General features: G+C 40.0%; 1 protein-coding gene across 2 annotated transcripts; it reads right to left on the bottom strand.

The window, feature by feature from the left end:
* Positions 1-1032: 1032 nt before the first annotated feature.
* GTF2B (general transcription factor IIB) lies at positions 1033-22018 on the bottom strand. 2 transcript variants are annotated; one of them, XM_062497764.1, is made up of 7 exons: positions 21990-22018; positions 19516-19622; positions 9665-9798; positions 4188-4334; positions 3922-4051; positions 3079-3360; positions 1033-1503 (listed from the first exon to the last, which is right to left on the bottom strand). In XM_062497764.1, the coding sequence occupies exons 1-7, from the start codon at positions 22004-22006 to the stop codon at positions 1370-1372; spliced, it is 951 nt and encodes a 316-aa protein (XP_062353748.1). In that variant the 5' UTR covers positions 22007-22018; the 3' UTR covers positions 1033-1369. The 2 variants fall into 2 exon arrangements, with proteins under 2 accessions (XP_062353748.1, XP_062353747.1); XM_062497763.1 differs by lacking the exon at positions 21990-22018 and having other exon boundaries at positions 19516-19672.
* Positions 22019-25374: the final 3356 nt, after the last annotated feature.

Genomic DNA, 25374 nt, shown 5'->3' with positions numbered 1-25374 from the left:
TTGTACCCCTTCTAACATGTGCAGCAGAATCTTTCACGGCTGCAACCAACAGCTCCTGTGGTTTAAGATGATTGTACAACCTTTGTTGTTTACAAGAAAAAAGGAAAAAACAAAAAGGTTAATTTTCACATTTCTGGTATCTATTAGCAGAAGAGGATTAAAGCTCAACTATCAAAAAACAAGTGAGGGCTAGTGGCAATTATAGCACTGGACACAGCCTTCCCTCTGGCTGGCTTAGGACCAGATGTGCAGCAAGCTGACTCCTCAGCTGTTCATTTGTGTGGTTAAACTGAATTTGCACCTGTGATACAAAATCTCAGGAACCACAAGACTCCCAGTTAAGCACAGTTGTTGCTTTGTGCACAAAGGGACACTGTCACAAGACAATCTGTGTTCAAAGCTCTTAGTCTGGGCAGGGCTGAACAACTTCAGGCCTTCACTCAGCACCTGATGCATCAGTTCAAACAGCAAGTGCTCACTTAGAAAATAACCACAGGACTGACTGCAGTGTGGGCTGGTAGGCCAGGAATTTAACAGAAACTTGTAGCAGAAATACTTTTTACTTTTCTTTGTACAGGACTAATCATCATGAAGTTACCAGGAATTCAACTAAAGTGAGTCCTCATGCTTCTCAGTAGCTGCTTTGTCATTACATCGAATTCACAGCAGAAAAGCAGAGACATCAGTGAGAATCAGACTGTGCCAAGGATAGGATTAATCCTTTGCCAACTAGTTTGGAAATATTCTACAACAGTTATGCAAAAACTTGGAACAGCATTTCAGCAGCTATTTACATTCTGGGTGCAAGCACCCACACTACAGCTCCCTACAACTACTAGAACACTCTAGAGATCAGAAACTGTCCAGAAAATGAGCATTTAACCTGCCTTGTGACCAAGCCCACAAGTATGAAGCTCACTCCACCATTCCATGGACTGCATTCCAGTTCTCAGCATGTACAACAGTACGTGCATGTCACATTGCAGTCATACCCACAAGATGGTGTTTTTGGAAAACAGTTTATTTGGGAATTACACAATATTTTAAATTCTCCAAAATACATCTTACTAGATCCCTACAAAAGAAATCTAAGTAAGTACAACAGTATCAAATTAAATTTGTTGCAACAATTATTAAATATTTACTTTCACTAATATATACATACAAAATGCCACACAATGAGCTTGTTAACCCTTGGAATGTGTGCTGCTTTCCAGCAGTTATGCTCCATCTCCATATCCTCCAGTTCCACAACACGAAGACCCAATATTAACACTTTGTACATCCTTTATTATAGGCAAAAATAGTTTGTTTTTGTTGGTTTTTTTTTTTTGGGGGGGAGGTTAACAGAAATTAACCCTCTGCAATCTCACAGCTGTGGTAGCTTGTCTACTGGGGTATCAAACTTGAAGTCTGCTGGGAAAAGATCTGGAGCTCGAGGATAGATCAGCCTGTATGACTGTCTAATCGTAACATCAGCCACACCAGCAATATCACCAATTTCTACAACAAAAAGCAGAAAAGTTATTAGTTTTTACTTTTTCCATTTGTATTCAAGAAACCAACAGCATAACTTATCAAGAGGCACTGGACACTTGCTTTACTTGCAGTTTTCCCAAATGCCTGGTAGAAATGGTTTTCACTGTTGTGACTAGTATTTTGGATACGTAACTGTCTTCTTATGTGCCACAATTCAACAATCTATAAATCATGGAATAACAAATTTCAAATTGGCAGAGGGCTAAGAGTATAAAAGTGATTAGAAACATTTACTGCAAACTCTACATATGACCAGCAATATTTTAACAAATCATCATCAACTTCTGGCTCTTCATTTTTATGCTTTGATTAAATATAAGCAAAAAACTCAGTAACAGACAAAAACTGATACCTTCAGCTAAACATGAAATTAATTTACCTTAAAATGCACCAAGAAATAAGGCAGAGGCACAGAGCACTGTCTTAAGCTGAGAGAACACTTGTTTGGGATGCACAGAAACTTAAATGTTAGTCAGGTTAGGAATTTAAATCTTGAACTGCATGAGAGAGCCTTCAGCGCTGTCCAAAAACACTGGAGCAGTGTGGAGCCATGGTGTCCATGGCAGGCAGCAGTGTTTTAACAATCACTCTTAAGAGATGCAACCCAGTAGCTCACAACCAGTGAGGATGAAGGTACTGAACTTCCCAGGCTCCAGATCACCCACAGGCCCAGGACAATGCCAACAGGATGGAAGCTCCAGGGCCACAAGCAGTTATAAATGCAGAACAAAACACCATAACCTGACAGATAAAAGCTATTCTTTATCCAAAAGGAACTCTCTCCATAAGAAATTGCTATATTTTCAACATTTCTGATCTGGACTGGACAACTCAGTGGAGCACTTGGATCCATTTCTCACATCAAGTTCTACCCTCTGCAGCCTTAGCAAACTTCTTTCCCTGGGCACTGCTGCCCTGTAGGCCTCATTCCCTTGAGCCCCAGGGGCTGATCCATGCTGCTCTGTGGCTCAAGAACCCTGAGTTCTTTACTGGTTCCCCATGGGAATCTGCCCCAACTGATCCACAACAAACCTTGACATCCCACACTTTTCATCTTTACCACAGGCTCATGGTAAGTCAAGGTCCATGTACTAATGCAGGCAATTCCCTGGCTGCAGGAACGATTAAAGATTCAATGTAATCCAAAGTCCAGGTGCTCCCTGCAACTGATGCCAAGTTTGTGTCTGGAGTATTTTAGAGCACCAAAATGGACACTCAAAAATATTATCAGTGATATACGTGAACTTACATTATTATGCTCATTTGAATGCACTGGTCCATTGCATTCAAGAATCCAACTCCTAATACTAGAAGAAAATTAATGCAGTTTACATTGAATGTAGCCAATTATTCCATGTTCATTTTGGGGACTGGGAGATCCTCATTTGGCCCTTGCTGTAAGCAGTTAGAATAGATCTTATCACCATTTACACAGACCTCAGCCAAGTTTTACAGTAACACTGAATTTTCTTTCAAGAAGAAAGACATGGCAAACTAAAAATAAACCAAAAATAAAACCCCAAAAAAGCCAGGTCTTACCTTTTTGTGTCCTTTTCTCTGAAGAAGCCTGTGATGCCATATAAATAGCTGCAGCTGCCACAGAGATAGGGCTTCTCCCAGGAACCAAATCTAATTCCACAGCTTTACGGGCAATATGTGTTGCTGCCATTTGTACTTGTTTGGGAAGACCCAGATTAGAACAGAATCGTGACATGAAGTCTCCAGTTGTAATCAAATCAACACTGGTTTCCAGAGCTTTCAAAATAAGTTTAAAACACCGGCCTATTTCTTTCTTTGAAATCCTGGACACTGCACATATTTCTGGGAAAAAAAAATAAAAAAAGAGTATAAATTAAATCTTGAGCTTCACTGCATTTGCTCCCCCCAAAACAATCAAACTTGATTCTCAGTATATTAAGACCCACAAAGAAGGCCAATGTCCTGAAGACCACCATCACTAAATAAGCTGACCATTTGTGAAACCTCCATCAGTGCAGATTTATCACAAGGCACTAATTAACACAGTTCACTTAAGGGAAATTTGGTACTCAATCCTAGAGAGTTGCATCTCTGTTAGTGAAAAGTTGCACAAATGTACTACAGAACTGCTGGTTCAAATTCAGTTACAACTGTCTCCACTATCCTCTGATCAAAGCAATGGCTTTTATGCTTCACCAACACTCAAAGTAACTTTCAAATGCTAAAACCCCCCATACCCAAGAGCCTACCCCACAAATTCTTCTACCCTCCTCTCAAATGTGAGCTGCAGCTGAGAACAACTAATTTCAAAAAGTCCAGGAATAAGAAAACCAATCTCTTACAGTGACAGTAACTAAACCTTTCCTTCATAGCAAAATTGAATCTGTATCACTGAAAACTTACCTTTGAATGTTCTTGGAACACCCTCTTGCCTGCAGGCTATGTAGAGACAAGCAGAAGCAATAGCATCATTACTTCTCCCCTTCAGGCTCTTTTGCTCATACACTTGCTTGAATAAATTATTTGTTCGATCCTTCAACGCAAGAAGATGAAATTTAATTAACTCTAGGCCATTTAATTAGCAGCAGTATCAAAAATTCATGTGCTCATTATATTATGCTAACTAAGTCAATGCCAGAACAATTTAAGGAAGGGAGACATGAACTTACAACTATATTTCTAGGGAGGTTGATTCTGTCTGCCATGTTTGTAATTTCTTTAAAAGCATTCATCATCGCACGATCAGAGCTGCTCATAGTTCTCCGATTTTGGTACTTTGAATTCCCAAATTCATCAAAACTGGCTGCACCTGTGCCCTGAAAAGAAAAATTTGTATCATCAATAATACAAGCAACTTCCTGCTCACTTCAAGAGCAAACATCTTCCAGCATCATACATTTTAATTCAAGGCATCAGTTCCAACAGTTGTGCAAATAGACATCACTGAAAATAACTCATTCAACCGAGCACTATTCCACACAACAGGTTCTACACTTTGCACTTGTCTCAAATAGTGAATTGCTTCCCAGAGACCACAGATTACAGGGGGCTTTTTCTTCCCTCATGTAACAATAGTTAAAGAGTCAAAAAGAAAAACATAATATATAACCAATGTATGCATCACAGTACTCCTTTCACCAGTGCTGAGGTCCAGTATTCTATTCTATGCAACTCCTGTGTGTCCTTTGGGCTGCATCTGTGGCAGACAGGTGTGTCAGCAAAACAATTTAATGGTCAGCTGGAGACCAGTTGTTACAATGATAACCATCATAGTGAAGGCATGGGCAAAGAGAACACACAAACCAATGAGCTACTCAAACTCCATAATCTCTCTGAGGTGCACTTCTGCATTCAATACATGCTCTCTGACTGACAGTCGTACCACTTGCTCTTGACCATTCACTTACACTGTTCCCCTACCCATGCCCAAGGCCTCAGTGACACCCCACTTCCAGCAGCCCTAGTGGATCCCTCCCTGTTGAGACACCATCTGTGGTGCTCACACACCTTGATTCACTGTGGCAACCAAGGACTTTGGCACAGAACCCTCCTCACAAGTCACCCTAGCTCCTTAATGGATTCCAGAACCATTCCTGGTTTTTCCCTACTACATCAAACATCCTTTAATACAAAATAAGCACCCGGACGTGATCCTGGCACCAACACAGCAGAGAGCTGCTCCAAAGACAATCCTACTTCCCTGGGTGGATGAACACCTCCAACTACTCAAAGGTTTCCAGTAAGATGAAAAGGTAAACAAAGAGGAAGAATAAAGCACAATCTTCAAGCCACGAAGAGCCTGAATAGGCAATACTATGCCTTCCATTCAAAAATTATGCCAGAATTTCCCTTGGCCCAAAGTAGAGAGGAGTCTCAGGCCAAAAGGCTCCTTGCTGGCCATCATCTGTTCCTGCAGTGAGTTACATTTGTGTTTATTATGGCCTCCTAGACCAGTGCTATGCACAAATACGGGAATTGCACGAGCTCAAACAACAGCAAGTCACCTGGTCCTTGTCTAGTCAGGCTTCGTATCAGACTACTCTAGCAGGAAATACTGCTCTGTCCTGAAACCAGCAAGGATTCCCCTTCACCAGGGGGATTTGCCCTAGTCCACTGGTTAAGGAGAACCAAAATAAATAAATAAGAAACCCACATCTATTAGGTGCTGTGGAGTGAAACTGGACAAGGATTTTATCCTGCCAATATGAGCCCTCTTCAAGAGCCATGCCCAATATATAAATCACAACTATAAAGGGGTGGAAAACACTCTTCCACCTCAATTGTTAATATAAACCACAGAAATTCTCCCTGCATTTGTTATTTAAATGCACCATCTACTTTCCTTGGGAAGCTTTGAAGGGCAATGCTTTCATTTCAGCCCTTGACAACCATGTTGGGAGTCCCTTCCCTTCATGGAGAAAGAAGCTACAGAGCTTTAACTGAAATGAAACTGACTTTATGAATCATGTGGCTTACTGTTGTGGCCTTTGAGTCAGGAATTCTACCCATTTGGCTTCCAGGCAGAACAGAAACCTCATGGATACTATCCTGGAAACAGCCTTCAAGGTAGCTGAAGTGAAAAAATGCAGTCAAGTAAATAGTGACATTCTCTGAAAGGGGCTCAGTGGAGGTCAGGTTTACATTCAAACAGCTTTGTACCCCTATATTTCCCCACAGCAGCAGAAAGGGTATGACCAGTATCATCCACATCAGACTTGTGGTTAACCACAGCACCAACACATGCCCCCAGACCCAGCAGTCTTCTTGCCCAGTACAATCAGCTCATTTGGACCAGTCTGATGGATCCTTTCTCCTTTTCCAATCATCAGCACCTGATGCCTTCTCATTGCTTATAAATATAGCACTTTCAGATTCAGGCCATGCACTTTAACAGCCAGCTTCCTTTCAGAGATATCTGATGAAAGGATAGGAATTTTATGCCAAGAGATCACATTAGATCTTTATTCAACCAATATAAAATATCTTAAGAGTTGCAGTTACTACAAAATAAAAAAAAAATCAATTGATTAGCAAAGGTGACAAACGACTTTCCATAAGATGGGAAACAAAACTTATAGTTTTCTTTTGGACTCATAGAAAAGAGTTCCCTGTATCAAAGCAGAACTAAAAGCTGCTTAGTTCAGTTATTTTTCTTTACGCTAGAATTTCAGAAATAACTATAACCTTCTGGCAGTCAAAGCACAATTAACATGACACTTCACCATGCCTCCAATTGATCTGCATTGTAATCAGATCAACTGCAGCTCACAGTATCTAATTTCAGAGTTACAGTTCTGTGCCAGTGTCCTGAAGATCTGCCTGTGGAATCCAAACCACTTCCACCACTGCCAACTATGCTATTCACCCTCTCCTCTTCACAGGCAAATTAATCTTTGTTCCAATGCAGGCTGCTGCCTCAGACAGATGGGTTCCTCAAGCATTAAAACCAATTAGGAATTAATCTCTTTGCACAGGCAGAGCAGCCTCTGCTGTTAACACATACAGACCACACACCCCCCACAGGAAGGGGCCCCAGAGCAGCACCTCCTGCCTTCCCAGGAGAGAGAGACAAACCTCTCTGTGAAGCAGAACTGACCCTCTTCCTCTACTGTTACAAAGCAACATTGTTGTAACTCACTGAGACTCCATTTCCATCAACAGTTCACAGGAGTTTACAATAGATATAACAATGTGCCATGAGAATTATCAGGTCCTTCTCTTTTGAATTTCCCACAACACAGGTTGTGTTTTAGGGGTTTTTCTGGTGGGGGTGTTTTTTGGGAGGGTGGAACAGGTCAGCTGTAAAGATTTTGTTATCTGCAGTCCTACCTCAAGCAGAAGAAATAGCCCTGGTCCTGTCCCCTCTGAAAGGTTAAAGCCATCTCTGGCACACAGATATTGGGTCCACTCCTAGCCATTCTAAGAACTGCTGTTAACTGAGAAAATAATAATCTTACCATCCTTCATTTTCTGGAATTCACAAAGGTTGTTCTATACTCTGTCAGATACTACTTACCCTCTTCAAGACTACACCAATTTCACCCAGGTTCAACTGCTGTGTATACCTAGGTCAATCCACATCCCAGCCTACTGCTAGCAGGGACTTCATATGACTGCTTGAGAAATGTACTACTTTCTTGCGTCAGTTATTTTTGCTGCTGTATGAATACAATTCATAACCTTTCTGCACTGACAGGAGATTTCTACAGCATCTTCTGATAAAAACCATTCACTTCCTTCCAAATGACTGAATAAAAAAAAGCAGCCCCTGATACAGAGCTCACATCAATGAGCTGACATCCCAAAGCTCCTGCTTACCAGCAAGACAAACACAGGAACTCCTGTGCAGAAAACATCCTGGTTTGGCAAAGGGACTCTAAATTTCCCACAGAAAATAATGCACCTTCTGTAATTCCTCCCTGTGCAAATGAAGTATCCACAGCTGGACTGACTGCCCCCTCAACATTCCCCAACACAATCCTGGCAGTTCCAGTACTTTTTACTCAGTTGTCATAGTTCAAATCATGCCACTCTAACACTCCCACATCTTGTTTTCATGGAATGGCACTCTTTGCTACAGCAAGTTTGGTTATGCCTATTTTGGGATGTTCTGGTTCACAGCAAAACTTTCATTAGTTGAATGTCCATCACTGAAAGTTCTGAGTTTTCAAGGGCAAACAAACTTTTCATGGAAGTTTCTGTGTGTCTTTAATTCTCACACCAAGGCTGCTATCCCTCCTTATTCTAAATTAGGATCTGAACCTCCAAAGGGAAGGGGTTAACAGCACAAGTCACTGATCACACAAAATCTACCTTTAGTTGGAATGTCTTTTGTCTTTTACAACATGCCGATTCTAAAGGAGCTCATGTCATTCTACTGACCGAATCAAACTGAGCTCCAAGAAACAAACCTTGTATTTACACAGCCCAGAGAGAGAAACAATGTGAACCTGGATCAGACAGTCCATTTCTCCATCTGTCTATGAAAGGTACAGATCTTTATCACAGCTGACCAAATCAGCAACAGAATCCAAGCCCTCTGAACTACATGCTTTCTGATCCTACATAGGTGACATCAGAATTCCAATGACTTCTACAGCACTGCTTCACAGAGCCACTTAGCAAGGCCATGTTTAATGGAGCAGTGCAGAAATTTGTTAGCCTGAATGTACTCCAAAAGCTACCTAAAATCCTAAAATGTGACAGGCTGCAATGCTCACAGCTGTCCAAAACACAACCATCTACTGAGACAATTCCTCAAAGAGAAGGCTTCTTTTTCACTAATGGGGAAAATTAGCTGCCCATCAGTATTCACTTGCTGACTTCTTTGCTTTGAAGAATTCTGGGATGAAAAGTATGCTGCACACTGTCCTATATGTAAATATTTAGGCACTTCATCCTAGCAGCATCACTGGGACAAAAACTTCTGAGAAAAGACAAAGCAATAAAATGCTTTAATCAGCAACTGCACCCCTTTTCATGAAACATTCGGGAAATCCACAAAAATTAATTTGGATCTTGCAGTAAAAAATTAAGTAAAATGATTAAAACTTACCTGGATCACTACTTCATTAAAGGGAATGCATTTGTGTGACTAGCCCTGCTGGCTCTCAGGAGAAACAGTGGGATATGATCAAACCACAAAATTTCAATCCAAGTATAGATTAAGTATTTTCCTTTGGGGCACTCACACCACAAAGGAATTCTACATTTAGTGCTTTAACATTAATTAGAAAAACATGTACATCATGAGATCTCCAGGTCTCCAATATGAATCTGATACAGATTTTACTACCAAAAACATAGCAGCACTAGCTACTGAGATCTCAACACTAATTTCAGAATCACCTCAAATACACTTGCTAAGTCAAAGTATACTTCTTTTAAAATTGCAACATCAGCTTTCCTATTTATAGCAACATGTCAAAGGGTAGCAAGTAACTCCATAGCACTACAAACTTTTTGGGTTTTTTGCAAAGGTTGTCCCTTTCTCTCTAACCCCAGGAAAGGGTCACATTTTATTCACTGTTGAAACATACAAGTTCAGTTCAGGCAAAAATATGTATGTGGCATAGTTTCTCTATGGATGCACAATCTGGTACGTGGTATAAAAACACTCAGTAAAATTTAGCATTTACAGTGTTACCTTGCCAATCATTGTACTCAAGTCACCATCACTCAGCAAAGGATTCTGGGTATCCCCAACTCGAGATGGGTCTTTGGTTGCTTTGTCATTGCTGAACGTCCTCCACTCTGACCCCACGTCTATGACCCGGTCACCTGAGAACACAGAAAAACACAGTCTGCATTGACACAGCGCTTTAAAACATTGCGTGAAACATCAAGCCAGGCATCTGAGCTCTGCACTGCAAGGAGGCAGTCTGCTGGCACTCCCAAACACAACAGTAACTGGCAGGACAATGAACCAATGAACCAGAATGTTAAAGATCTACAAGGTAAAGCAGTGGGGGGGGGAATGCAGCTAGAGCTACACAGAAGACAAATAACCAAAGAATCCAGAACACAGGAACTGTCACCTCTATGGACTACAGTTATCCATGAAGAATATCGTGGCACTTCCAATACACCAAAGGGATCAAGATCTCAAAAGGACTGCCTCTTGATTGCTCTCAGTGCTCTCAGTTGTAACTTAAGTTCTACTACATTTGCCACATTTTCATAGTACACATATTAATTATCTATCATGCACAATTCCATTAAGGTATAGTACAGAATGATTTCTCTTGCATCATTTCCAGGTCCTCTGGAACTGGAAACTGTACTCTCAATTTTGTACGTTCTAACCCACCATAATGACATTTTGCAGTTCAATTTTTGTTCTTGAAGACAGTTCTGCCCAATGCCCAATTTCATGATGCTTGACAGTATCAATGTAAGGTATATAATATATATATATTCAACTACTTCTTAAGCACAAATCAACCCTGCTATAACTGGAAGATTTTTCAGTACAGATTCAGAATAAAGAGGAAAAGCAGCACATTTTTTGAAAGAGACAACTTCCCTTGCAGTCCTCTCAATCTCACACTCACCTAAACCTTTCCTATAGCAACTTACCAGTCTGAGAAATAATTCTCACCAACATTTTGATACAGGCAAAAGCCCTACAGTAAACACAACAATAGGAACTTTTGGGGGGTGGGGGAAAACAAAAGTAAACACAAACCCCAGCCCCAAACCCAGAGCAGTTTATTGTGTTCACAGATCTGAAAAAGCTGCACCTCTAAGGTGTTGACTCCAGAGCAATACTACAGAATTTTTAAGAACACGTGCACAGAAGAACACGAAAAGGAACACTTTTCTTAGTGTTATGCAATAAAGCAGAATACAGCTCTGTGCAGAATGCCAGAAGAAACTTCAGAATAATTGGTACCCTTCTTAGCTAAATCTGTGGAAAAAAATCCCCACTTTTATCAATATTTAAGTTTGTCATGAGAGAAATGTCTGTCAAAAAAAGTAGCATCGACTGTGTAATTTCCAGTATGGAAGTCTTAGAATGAAATCACAGAGGCTGATTTAACCTGTGAAAACACAGACAAAGTATTCTGCAAACAATGGTAATACAAGATCCAAAGCTGGAGAAAATGCAGGTTTGGACAGAGTGATGCCACTGAAGAATTCCCTGAGGGATACAAGGGGAATCTATTCTGACAGAATAGCTCAACTTTTAATGTAAAATTATGCAAGGAGAATGCCTGAAATTGAAAGATGCGAATGAACCAAAAGAAAATTGCTACAACAAAATAGAATAACTTTAGGTTAAAGGTGTTCTCATGAATATCTGTCAGACCTGCTCATAACTATGGCTCCACCTTTATTTACTGCTCTCATAAAAATGAAGAGGGAGAAGAAAAAAACAACCATTAAAAGCTACAGGGTTACAGATAGAGTAAAAGGCAACACAGATCTATTCTTTCTGCTACAAAGGTCAACCCCCACACCCCTGGCAAGCTTAAATTTGCAGACAGTGTGCTCCTGTGACTCCTGGACTCTCTGTAAATATTAGATTCAGTAGTGTTCCTTCTATGGCCTAGCAGTAACTTTACTTTTAGACAAACCCCCAATACTGTTTACAGCATCTAAAAAAAGCAAAATGTACTTAAAATTCTGGCATGGTATAAATAGAACACTGAGTACAGAGCAATGATGTAATATTTTTCCACACAAGTGGGAATGACCTAAATGACTCACTCAGGGATCTGCCTCCTGTGAGTTATGAACCATTCCTGCTCTAACAAAAAAGTTCTATATCACTGCCTGCTTTGACAAACACATCACAAACAGATGAGAAGATTGAGACTACTATTTCAGAGTGAGAAAAGATTAAGTAGAACAAACCACTGAATATAAAGCATTTGTGTAAACAACATGCAGTATGCAAATATCTTCATTTTGCCAAGAAATCTGCTACTGCGGGAAACAAGTTTTTCTGTATAGTGTCATTGAAAAGATACAGAAGTCCTAGGCAGTACATTCCTTCAAAAGGCTTCTATTAAAGTGTGACACAAGCTAAAAGTATTAATGAAAATGGAACGAATAAGCCCACAGGTTTCTATAGGTTGAAAATATATTCAGCTACAATAATCAGTTGGATTATCCCATTCAACAAGAAACAAAATGTAGCATTTATCATCTTCACTTACATACAGTTACATTAGATACTCCTTTATTTGATTTTTCTCTATCAAATGAGTTCATCTCCTCAGCTTCCTCCTCTGAAGTACATATAAAAACAACAGTTTACAGGACCAAATCCTTGTGAAATGTATCCAGGCTGATATCTTTCTGAACAGATACATTTTTTTTCCATTGCCCCATTTCTTTTCATAAGCTACTCTTCCAATACTCAGTTTCTGTTTAAAAAGCAGTCTAACAGCCTAACACAGGCTCTGGTGCAAACACACACTGCCAACTTCCCTGATTCATCATCTGAAACTAGCTCATTTAGTAAAATGCAGAAGTGCTACTCAGAACAGAAAACCTGAGGCCAAGGTTACTTTTCTTCACAACTGACACATGCAAAGAGCATGTGCTAGAGAAATGCAAGAGTAAATCCAGGTCAGACTCAAAAATTAAAATAGAATTTTGAGCAGTTTCTAAAACTTAGTTTGAAACATCTACACATCAAAATTTCTGTATGTTTACTCCTTCCCTAAACAACGTGGTTTCTCAGAGGAAAAAACTTTGAGCCAACAAGTCCTGAGTTTTTATTTCCATATTTGCAGAGAAATAACACCAGCTTTTTTAATGTTACACTCCACTTGCAGTAATTCATAAAACATATGTATTTTCTTCTCCTTCTGCATTTTGCATTAGGTTATAAGAAGACAAGATATCTTAAAACAGAAGATGTCTAACCAAAACAAGAAATATGACATTCATGAGCAATGTAATCTTTCATATCCAGTCTTGAAACACTTCTGAGAAGGCATGTTCTTAAGTTCTTTTCAGAGCTCTATTGTTAGCTGTATATTACTTGAAGTTCTGCATATCATTAACTAATATTTTAATTTTACCATAAATACAGCATTACAAGTTCATTTTCACTGTGAAGTCCCAAAATACCTACTGTTAGTAGAGAATGTTCCATTCTCACAGTTAGTTAAGGAATCTGCTGCCATCTAGTGAGCACATATTGTACGTTTAATTAAAAGCATTTTACAACGCCAAATTTAAACATATACATATATAGGATTACATTTAAGTTTCAGTCAGCTCCTTATTAAGCAGAGTAATGAGGTGCTGCCACAAACTACAGTGAAAAAACTAAGGAGCAGACTACAAGCTGGGGGAGGATCATGAAGACATGAAACTGCTTAGGTCCGGGCTGAGCAGAGTCAGATTAAGCTTCAGCTCTCAGCCTCTTCTAACTCCTAAATCACCTTTGCAACCTCCTGCTGGACTTGCTCCAGCAGGTCTCTCCTCTTGGTACAGAGAAGCCCAGAGCTAGACACAGTACTCCAGGTAACCATTCCACATTCTATTTATAGCTTACACATTGACCCATAAGGTACCACACAATCTTTTTCCACTTTTCAGCTTTAGAACTTCCATTAAGGACCAGATGTATTAAATGTTACCAAAGAATAAACTCATAGGGAGGGGGGAAAAAAAGAAATTAACACAATTTTACAGTCATCACTTTTCTACAAAATTTCCAGACTTTAGTAAGACATTAGTATTCTTTGTAAAAGTTACCTTGTTTTCAATGAATTGTCACCACCACAACCAGCAACACCAGTCTATTCACAAGACAGTTAAAATAACTAAAGCAGGCTTTCAGATGCTAAAAAAAACACAAAAACCCCCACAAGCAAATAAAAAAGACACGGATGATTTTAACTAGTTGCCAGACATCAACAGCATCACACCAGTACCAAAAGGCAGCTATGGATTAAAACAGACAGTATGGCACCACAGGCAAATGACTGCTACAAGAACAAAGGCTCAGCAGCTTCCTGCATATCCAAATGATGACAAAACTAAAAGGACTTACAGGCTTCCTAAGCCATCAGCTTACATAATAATTTTGGAGGAAGCAAACGAGAGTAGAAAAGTTAAATGATCAGGAGGACAAGTCTGGTCAGCTGAAGTTACACCTCCCCAGGACTTGAGGCCTTTAAAAGATTAACTCAAATACTTCTGAAGGATGCTCCAAACTATAGAATCTCAATTGAAAATGTCATGTCTGTTCTACCCTATATCACAAAATTTTAGACTCTTTTTCCATCAGAGGGGTTCAGACTGTTTCTAGCCCTTACTTGCCTAATCACCTTGTCAGCCTGAAAAGGAAGCAAGAACCACTCCCTAAATGGGATTATTCAAATTACTACTGTTACTTACTAGAAAAATCTAGTACTTCACCTAATGGAAGCATTAGTGGTCCTCAAATACCTTAGGTCACCAGCCAAAAAATCCACTAAGTCTCCTCCACCCTCCAGGAAATTTCATGCTAAGAGTAGTGCTTCTTACAATGCCTCTTACAATGCCTGACAAAAGATGCTACCTTTTAACATCTGTTTCCACTATTACAAACACTACTACCAAACACCTAGAAGCATCACCCTTTGCCTTGAAAGCTGAAAAATGTTAGAAATAAAACAGACTATTTAAAATGCTGGCTGAGAAAGGCAAGTGGGTTACTTCCTTCATATTATAAATTTCCTGTATAAAGTATCCGTGAATGCTCATGCAAGAGTCAACTATTCAGAATGTCTCTAAGCATCAGTATCCTTTATTATCATCTTTCCTCTGAATGCAAAGAGTTTTTCTGTAAGGACCAACTTTTGTCAGACACTTTTTAGTGGACACCAAGCATGTAAAGGCTGCTAATACACATCCATATCTAAAGATTTTTGCCTCCTTTTTTAAGCAATACTTTGAATTAAGAATTCATATTTTAAAGACTAATGATACTTGCAGAAAGGAGTAAACCTGAACATACACCCAAATATTAGAAGATTTTTCCCTATGGATGTAACTGCCCTCTACTGGATCCAAGTCAGAAGTACTTAAGCACCCTCCACACTTACTGGATACTACAAACAGATGGAAAAATAAAAGTTTCTTTGATTTTCAGGGAAAAAAAAAAAAAAAGGGCAGCTATACAGAAGCAAGCAATCTTACCCCTAATGACAGATGTCCTGAGTAATGAACTGGCCAGCTGAGAGGCAATTGTGAAACCCCTTCCTACTCATTATACTGCCAAGCAGAAAAACCAAACTGGTAGTACAGTCAAATCTTGCCTATTCTTCATGGATCACACTTGAATTTACAATGCACCATTACGATCTCAAACACATCAGAAGTATCAGCCAAATAAATCCTCAGGCAGATTTTTCTAACAGCCTTAATGCTGACCACAGGCTATAGAAAATTTTCCCTAAAATTCTTCAACTGAACACCCAGGTATACACATAACACAGCATAAATGTCTGAATATTGGTCACAATGGATTCAAAGCTGTAACACATTGATACATGTCCAAGGATCTTCATCACCTGGAGACAGACTTCTGCTTTTTTATCTAAGAAGGCTGCCCAAGAAAGATCCATACAAGAGCACTGCTCCTCTCAGCACACCTGCCTACTGAAGCAGACAGAGCTAACCAGGTAGAGAAAATCTCTTATTACACACTGAAATTAAATTCCTCACTGCTTAACTCCTGCACACTAAGACATTTAATGAAGGTATCTATATAGAAATTTAAGGAATGTCTTAGAAAGGTATTCCTAACCTGAGATACTACACAGCAGTACATGCCACTGGACTTGTTCCTATCTTCCTCTGAAATCCACATCACCTTGCTACATCAAGAAAATTCAGTGCTTTGTCTTCAACTTTCACCCTGCTTTCTTCAGCCGCTTCTGGCGTAATCAGCTGAATCCCAGCCTCTTTTACTGCCTATAAGGTAGTAAGCAAAATATCTGCCTGTCAAGAAAGAGGATTTACTAGCCTTCTGTTCTTGAACAACCTTCTTCATTGCTTTTCCTCCCACCAAGTCTCTCTGGAGGATGAGATACTGTGAACATTTTAAGTGAACACAGAACTAAGCCCCAAGAACTCTGTCCATGAACTCTGCCACCAGCCCACAAACCCTTACTGTAGCACATAGCTCAGAATGACCGGAGAAAGGCAGGGATAATAAACCACAATTCTTGTAACAGCAAATAAACCCAGACACAGTTGCGAAGCCACAAATGCATGTCAATCCAGACTAATATCAAACTTCCATGGATAATTGTAATTTAGGTCTCCAAGTGCCTTTCAAGCAAAAAGCAATTATGAGAAGGAAAAGTTAACAAGTTGGAAATAATTACCATGAAAAGAGAACACAAACTAATCCACAAAAGGTAATAATGAAAAGGCAGATGAGAGGTTTTAGTAGAATGAAACAGTATTTTGAAACAATAATACACTCAACACCAGCTTCAGTCATAATGACATCACAAGATGAAATTATTTTAATACTGCACAGCAAAACACCAGTTTATTTCAAACATGTGGAAAGTACTGTGCAAAAAAACCCCAAGCACACTAGATTTAACTTACATTTCAATCTCATTGAGACTAAGAAGACAACCTATAAGTAGAAAACAACTGATTTTTTTTTAACTCGCTATAAAAAGTAGTACTTGCAACATACAGCTCTGCCTAAAATATGGAATTCACTTGATAGAGATCAGATCCTCCTTGGCCTAGCCGCCTGCTCCCCCAAAACTTTATTTACCCTTTCTACTGCAGACCTGATAAATGCAAGATCATTTATAAAAATACTGATTTAATCTCCTATTCCAAGAAAATTTATTACAAACCTGAAAACTATTTACAAACCAGCTATCTTATCCTACAACACAGTTCTATATATAATATTCTTGCACTCTTTCCCTAAATAAGCAAATTCAGTACTTTACCAAAGCAAGAAAGAAAAACATCAAAAGCAAATACTTTTAGTTAAGTCAAAGACTATTAGCTCTGTCTACAGCTAAACTGCACAGACACTAAAAAAACAAAACAGCGAAGTCACACCAGTATGCACCTTACAGCAGTAAAGTAAGAGCACAAATTCAGCATTTGCCATTTACACCAGACACTAAAAATCAGTATTTTATTTTTAAACAAACCTCCCTAGCACTTCTTTGGCTACACAGTATATTGATTTTTCCATGGGAGGGGTTAACGGTTCTAAATGAACCCCTTCACCGAAAGAGCTCAGTAACTTTTAGTCCATCCTAAAATATATTTTCAGTGGGCTCTGCTCACATATGATCATGACGCATGCAAGCCCTGAAACAAAACTTTTCTATGTAAAAACAGGAAGTGAAATCGTTCCTCTCTTAAGGGGAACATGTCTCATGGAACCCACAACAAATACAGAAAAGCTGCATTTGGAACACACGAAAACTAAGTTTTGTCTTCACTCCTTCCAAACATCCCTACTTCACAAGCATCTCCAGAAAACAGACATTAAGGACTGGATCTGGTTTACACATTCTCTAAATTTCTTATCAGACCAGGTGAGAAAATATTTAGTGCTCACACTACTCCTTGGTCACGTGTTCTTCAATTACTTATTGCCATCCTATTTCAATGGCTTTCTGAATTACCTGCTGGATACCCTAGCTAAGGAATTGGACACAGAGGTAAGATAAATTGCTGAATTAATCCAACACACAATGAGAACTATGAGCACAACACTATTAAAGCCTTTTGGTTACAAATCCACAGAAATGGTTACCTAAAAAACTTTTTTATCCTTTCAGTAATCTTGGTGGTAAACAGCACTAAGATAATTACAAACACATTAAAAATTCAATTCAGAAACAGTTTCTATTAATATTCTAATCATCCTGCTCATTGAAAATACTAACATTTTGAACTAAAGAATTCAACAATGCTATTAATTCAGAAAAAAACAGGACAAACTCCTCAGGCAAGAATTCCTTGTGACTAGGTAACAGAAGGTACATGAAGTGAGACTTTGGACAAATTCCAAGTTCCAAAAAATTACATTTGTGAAGAAAAAGCTCTTCCTATTCTCCCAGTGACAGAACTATCTTAAATGTTATGAGCCAATCAAGATGGGCTTTTCTAAACTTTTGCTCAACCTCTATGACAGCTATGCAAAGAGCTGAACATGCACCAAACTATTTTTAAGTACTAACTTAGCAGCTTGCTATCACATTTCAGTAGGAAATACCACTGTGGATATTGGTATTTTTAACCAGAAAATTTACTCTTATTCATCGACCTTTATCAAAATGCATGCAATTTAAACCAGTCCTTTTTAACAAGGCAGTTATAACCCTTCCTTTAGAGGTTTTAAATTGTTCCATAGTTTTAAAGGAAGCTGGTACTAAAGTTTAAATATTTTACTATTTACTCTAACAATTTATGTAGAGGTTTGCTTTTGCATGAAAAGACATTTCAGTTTCTTGGCTAAATTAGTAATAACTTCACCACAAAACCTTTAACTTTCAGCTTTTTATGAAAATTTTTAAATTCAGCAAGGCAAAACAAAAACACTGCAGTCTAGGAAAGAGGGATATAAACAATTTGAAATATTTAGCACCACTGACTGAATCACCCAAACATGCACCCTCTCAAGGAGGATTCTTTTCACATAATAGCCTAAAAAAATTAAAATAAATCAATGAAGTTTAAAGGATTATCATAATACAAGCATGGAAAGTTTCCCATGATAAAAGGAATAAAGACAATAAGGTACATGTAAGATACTCATTCTAGAAAAGATACATAAAATGTGTATGCAGCAGGTTGAAACATAACTTCCTCTTTCTCATTTAAACAAAAGACAATGCATAACAGGCCTTTCATTTCAAATATTCCATTTTACTTAGAAATACAGCTTAGTCTGTGGAAGTTATTGCTATACAAACCACAAAGTAAAAGAGCTCCATAAAATTCCAGTGGGAAAACTTAGGATAGTCTTAAAAGCCTTGGGATAACTGGCTAACAAACACACATGCTGGAAACCATATAAAGATAAATCTTTCAGGGCAGAAGATAACCTGTAGCTACTGGAAAAATGAGGTTGGTTGGGGTTTGGCTTTGTGTTGTGCTGTTTAGTTTTAGGTTTTTTTTCATTGTAAGCAGGTTATTTCACAGAGAGGTTTTATAACATCTCTTACACTTTCCTGAATGAAAAAAGAATCATGAATACTGGACTGGACAGCATGATACTCTAATTCATATTACAGCACATTTTAAATTTTCAGTCTTTGAATAGCTTAATTCTTTTCACAGTGCAAGAAGTTACCAGAAAACAAGCTATTCAAAACAGCAAACTTTTAGCTAAAAGGCAATCACAATAAAACCTAAGCACCATACAAAAAGCCAAAAACAAACGAACACCCCATCAAATCTATCATCTACACTTGGACATCAAGTGAGCACAAACCTACACAGATCAATTAAGTTACAAGGCAATTTAAAAAAATGTGAGTAACTACTTACCTACTACTAGCCCACACTCAGAACAAATCATATCACCAGCTCTGTAATCCTCCACTAAAATGGAATCTGGATGATTTGGGCAAGTCACCCTCGGAAGTACATCCAAACTACGAAACAAATGAGAAGTATTCATTACTATTAAACAAGCAGGCTGCATATCAAAAGCAAAAGACTTCCTTGCTGGTAAGAATACTTCAATAATAACACATTTAATGATTTAAACTAAGGAATAATAACTCGATTACCTGAGCTGCACTTTTTATTTAAATGCTGTAAGATTTGACAATCATGACTTCAGATCACCTTAAATTCAAATTTTCTTGTAATGTATCTTGTACCAAAAACCACTTCAAATCAAAAACATAAACAAGAGACTTGATTAAACGCAGAGTAACTCACAAACTACTGCTAAATGAAGTTTTCCAAGAAGTTCATGGTGATTTTTCCACTCCAAATGAGCATTTTCACTCCTGCTCAGAACAGCATTATTTACCAGGTCCTTAACTCAGGAGGTAGTGCACATACAACATGTGTGTTTAGAAAATTCCCAATTTAAACAATACTTTACTTTAAAAGAATTTGAAGAATAAATTCCCTTTTAATTTAAGCAATTAATAATGAGATCTTAACAAAAAATATTGCCTCATAAGGCAAAGAACACAAGAAGTTCTCATAACAGGGATCTCTCTCATACCCATGGATCTTCAAATATTATAACTTCCCATAAAGCATTAGCATTTTAGTTGCTGACTGAAGTAAGAAACAAGTTTTTAAGCAAACATTTTGAAAGTAAATACCACATAGTAACACCTGTTCAGTAATTCTACTAAAGCAAATGATTTCAAAATTGGAGTAGAAAGTGTTTACAACGGGATCCATGTATTCCACAAAGCCATTTTGCTCATACTTAAAAAGCACAAGAGTACAGAAAGTTGATCCCCAAAAAATTTATCATGACTACTAGCCTCCACCAGATTAAACCAAAAAACAATTTGTAATCCTTTCAACTGTAAAAAATTTCCAAATGGAATTACTCTGAGTTACCCTATTTTCCACTATTATTTCAGCCTAACCTATACTTTCCATCTTATTTTTCATTTTTAGATATTTCTGATGAGTCTAGAATACAAACAACCCAAACATTTGAACCCACTGACTGTTCACAAAAATGCCTGCAACTTGAAACCAAACCTTAAAATCAATATAACTACTAATATCAAAACCTCCAGAAAGCACATGTCAACACAAGATCTTCAGAGGCAAATTATGTTCAAAGCACTATATTAAAGCACTTTAAACTACTTTCCTTCTACTCCCAGCCAGAAGTTTCATATGACAACATTGTTGACAAAGCATTCACAATCATCTGACATTCGGCATTACACAAAAGGGAGATGGCAAGCAAAAGAAAGAAAAAAAATCAATCCAGCCACCTCAAAGAATACCATCAGTGGTTTGTTTCAGACTTTACCTTCGCAAAACATTGCAAAAATTTGTCTCCTCGTCCCAACTGAACTCGGTTTATCTACATATATACACTGCACTCCTTGCAATGGGTTTAATTTACTAAGCCACCTACAGCGAAGGAAAATGCATGGCACGTGTGTAAAGGCCCATCTCAGCAAATAACTCCCGAGTTGCAGCAAGGCTATTCGGAAGCACTTCTTAGATCCTAGGACAGGTTTAGCAGGAGTTAGAGTCATTACGTGGGCCTTTCCGACAAGGGGAAAAAAAAAAAAAAAAACAAAAAAAAACTCGGTACGTCTCCAGGAGAAAAGAACTCGGAGCCCGAAACCCGCCTAGTCCAGTTTTTTGACTAGTGCCAGTAGGGATTTAGGGTGGGAGCCTCCAAGCAGTTTCCCGGCCCCGATAAGGTGGAGGGAGGCCAGGGAGCTGCAGCTCGGCTCAAGGCGGTGCTGAGCCGGAGGGAGCCGGGGCCCGCACGGCGGGGCGAGCCCGGGACCACGCGAGGCCCTCAGGGCACGGCACGGCCAGAGCCGCCATCGGGGGACGAACCGGGCCGGGTCACCGTTCGCACCGAGCTGTCGCTGACGAGGAGCCCCGCACTCAGCTCATAAATCCCTCAGAAAACCTCCGCGTCTCCTTAGAGCGCTACAGCAATAGCGACACGAAGACGCCAAGGCGGCGAGCTCGACCCCTTAGAGGCCGCTCAGCCCGGGACCGCCAGCCCGGCCCACACGAACAGGCGCGGGTGCCCTGGGGCCCGGCCGCCCACCGCCCGAGGAACGGCCCCGACAGACCGGACACCGGAGAGGGGCCGGTGCGCCCTGCACCGCGAGAGCCACGCTAAAACGGCGGCACCAGGGCCGGGTAAGGGCAGCGATGGCCGCCGGTCAGTCGCAGGCGGCAGCGGGGGCGACGCGGCCATCTTCTGTCCGTACCGCGGGCAGGAGCGACACCGGGGCCGCTCCCGCCGCTCTTTCGGGCCCCCCGCGCCCAGGCCGCCCCCGTACCGGCTGGTAGACGCCATCTCGGCGGGGCTGCAGCAGTGCCGGAGATAGCGCGGCCGAGCTGATCCGGCTATTAAATCCCGAGGGCGGCGGGCGGGGCCGCCTTGCTCTCCTACGGGTGCCGCGAAGGGGCGGGCGGGCGCACGGGGTGGGGCGGGGGGCGGTTTCTCGCCCTGCGGGGTTGTGCTCCAGCGGGGAGCCGGGCTGCAACCTTCCCCTCGGCCCAGGCAGCCCCCCACAGAGCCCTGCACACGGCCCGCCGTGCCGGCCCGGGCCGCGACTCCGTTTCAGCTGCTCTTGTGAGCACTCCAGCGCTTTCGTGAATTCCCACACGAGACGAGCGTGGGCAAAACCGCCGCAAGTTTGCACAGAAATACGGGGGGTGCAACACGTCCTCGGCTTCGATTCCCAGAAAGGGGAAGAAAAGTTTAGTTCCTCCTTCCTGCCATCGCCTGCTAGCGGGCTGAGGGAATGAGGAGAAGCTGGCGCTCCTCTGGGCAGAACCCGCGGGTGTCGGGCCGGCCGTGACTCGGAAGCCCGCGGCAATCGGGCCGTGCTCGGACGCTCGGGCTGACTGAAGCAAGCACAAAGCCCGCAGGTTTGTGTGGGCTTCCCTGGTTACGCCGCGCACCTGCATGGTGTGATCAGCTCCATTCTGTCACGCATCCACGTTGCAGGGAACGTCAGGCCAAAGAAAAGAAGCCACAAAAACTGGTCTTTGCAAGACCTAAGCTCTTCAGCGCAGGACTCGAGTCCTGGCTTTCACTATCCAAGAGTTTATCTGTATGCAAAATTAGTCTGCAGAATGAGCAGCAAAACTGGTTTTCAAGCCCAAGCCATAAAACAGTGGAAAAGAAATTTATTCCTTCAGAATGAGCCTACCCTCGCTGAAAGAGAAGGATGAACAGAACAGGAGGGCCTACAGGTGTTGGAAAATGACATTATTTCAATGCTTCAAAGTGATCGGCATTGAAGTCTCTCAACAGTTATAAATTTGCTAGCTATTCATTAATCAGATACACAGGACTTTTCACACCTGTTAAGCCCACGTGTCCACTATATAACAAGAATATTTTTCAATTTACTAGCTCAAAGGAAGAAATTTGCTCTGGTCAAAAAGTTCTCTAATACTTGCTAAAATTGAGTCAAACTAATTATCACACAACCTCCAAACACTTCTCTACCACCTGCAGTACTGCTTTCTGGTTGAAAATGGGTAAGTTTAAACTTGACAGCAAATTCCTTAGGATATATTTAAAAAAATACAGAAACATTTTGGAATGTAAGAAAGCTGAACTATTAGCAAATAAGAGATGCTGATTAAAACTTTTTTTTTTTCCACTTGCAATGATCTTTTTCAGAAATGCTCGGTAAACCCAAAAGATTAATGAGTAATGAGAAACAAATCACTGTAACTGTTGGTGTAAATACATCACATGATACTAAGTTTCTCCGTAAGGTCTGAAATATGGAGCAATGACTGCAACAGATGTGCTTCATCACCACAATGAGTCCCTGCAAGCTTTCCAGGTTTGTCTTGGTTTCTCCTGCATTCTGTTCTACAAAAAAAAAAAAAAAAAAAAAAAAAAGTTCTACTGACAATCACTGTCAACCCTCCTAACTCTACTCTCTTTAACTTAGGACTGAAAGAATTTCATTTTCACCATAGAGGGAAAGTAATTTTCAGAAATGTTGCAAAAATACAATAGGGATTCTTTATTCCTTGTCTGCAGCAATTTTTCAAGCAGCAGACAAAAAGTGGTTGATGTGGCAGATGGAAATGTCACTCTCTCTGTCAATAAATGATTTTAATAATACACAAAGTTTACCTTGCTGTCCCCAGTTGTTCTTTCCCATCACTGTAGCCACAACAATAATCCTGCTTAAAACTTACTTCATTGGTCATTCTGGAGTTTCTTAAAATTTCACACCAAGTTTCTCATGCTGGTTACTTTCAGTAATAAAATTGTGTAATTAAACTGCAATTCTTACTTTGCAAATATTACCAGCATCATTTCAACAATAATGCAATGGGATATTCAGATTCTTTTGCAAATACAATGAACAGTACACTAATGAAAACAAATCACTGGTTCTTATTTGTATGTCTAAAGGACATTTGTAATGGTTTGTTGATTTATAATGCAGTCCAGTAGCCTGTTGCAATCTCTTAGTTCCTGCAACACCTCAGCTCCCCAGTGCAACTTGCATAAACAGATTTTAAACTCCTTGTAAAACAGAGTGTAGGTTTCACAGAAATTTAGTGTCTAAAAAGAGTTTATCCTGGAATTTAATGTAGGAATGTTCAAATTAAATTAATTCTAAAATTTCAACTAAGCTAATTTAATTGCTTTTTCTACACAAAGAGTACACACCGCTTTCAAAATACCAGCCAACCATCTTTTGGCAAGATTTGGGGAATGGCTGTGCAGGACAGCTACAAAGACTATGGAAGTCTCAGCAACTGGACTCCCAAAAGCCCAAAACCAAGAAGTATTAATGAAAAAATCTAGTAGCTCTTCTCCCAGTCCAGTTTCTATACCTTTTTTTTTAGGTCCTGGCCATGGTCACAGTCTAATGGAGTTCATTTAAGAGTCCAGCTATGTGATCACAGAATGAGTAAAAACATCCGCAAACCAAGTTACTGAATTTGTTCAGGCTTTGCACTGTAAGAGCTGTGTTGTTGTTGTTTAAGCCCAGCTGGCAACAAGCACCCCCCAGCTGCTCACTCACCCACCACCCCAGACTGGTGGAATGGGGAGAAAGAATTAAAAGTAAAACCTGTAGGTTGAGATAAAAACAGTTTAATAGTTGGGGAAAAAAAAGGTAAAAAAGAAAAACAATAGTAAATAATAAAGATTATAACAAAAAGGATTTAAAAAAAAAAACGTAATGCACAATACAGTTGCTTACCATCCACTGACTGATGCCAGACCCCATTCCTGAAGCCAGATCAGCTCCCCCTTGCTGCTAACTCCCCAGCTGATTACTGGGCATGACACTGGATGGTGTGAATATCCCTTTGGCCAGTTCGGGTCACTTCTCCAGCTATGTTCCCTCACAGCATTTTTTAATTTTTCGCTCCTCCTCTCTGGTAGAGGAGGAGACACAAAGAAGTCCTTGATTTAGGATAAATATAACTTAGCAACAACCAAAACGTCTGTGTGTTATCAACATTATTCCTATACTGAATCCAAAACACAGCACTGTACCAGGTACTGAGAATAAAACTAATTCCCATCTGAAACCAGGACATCTTGTGAGAAGAACATAGAAAGATCATGGAGGACAAAGCACACAGCCTTGAAAAGTCACCTACCTGGATTGCTACTGCTAGTGGGAAACCCATCCACAGATTAAAAGATTGTAGAAAGAAGTGAAAAAGGAG

The sequence above is a fragment of the Cinclus cinclus genome, chromosome 8 (assembly GCF_963662255.1).
Source record: "Cinclus cinclus chromosome 8, bCinCin1.1, whole genome shotgun sequence".
Lineage (NCBI taxonomy): Eukaryota > Metazoa > Chordata > Aves > Passeriformes > Cinclidae > Cinclus > Cinclus cinclus.
The sequence above is the reverse complement of the archived record's forward strand: the minus strand, read 5'-3'. Positions and strand labels throughout refer to the sequence as shown.

Bases quoted from the DNA above. Each gene is read 5' to 3' on its own strand.
- GTF2B (XM_062497763.1), bottom strand. From the start codon at position 19,672: ATGCAGCCTGCTTGTTTAATAGTAATGAATACTTCTCATTTGTTTCGT. The intron at 9,799-19,515 runs GTAAGTAGTTAC...CTGTGTTCTCAG, and splicing joins TGAGTGTGGGCTAGTAGTAG to GTGACCGGGTCATAGACGTG. The intron at 4,335-9,664 runs GTAACACTGTAA...TTTTCTTTTCAG, and splicing joins TGAGTACAATGATTGGCAAG to GGCACAGGTGCAGCCAGTTT.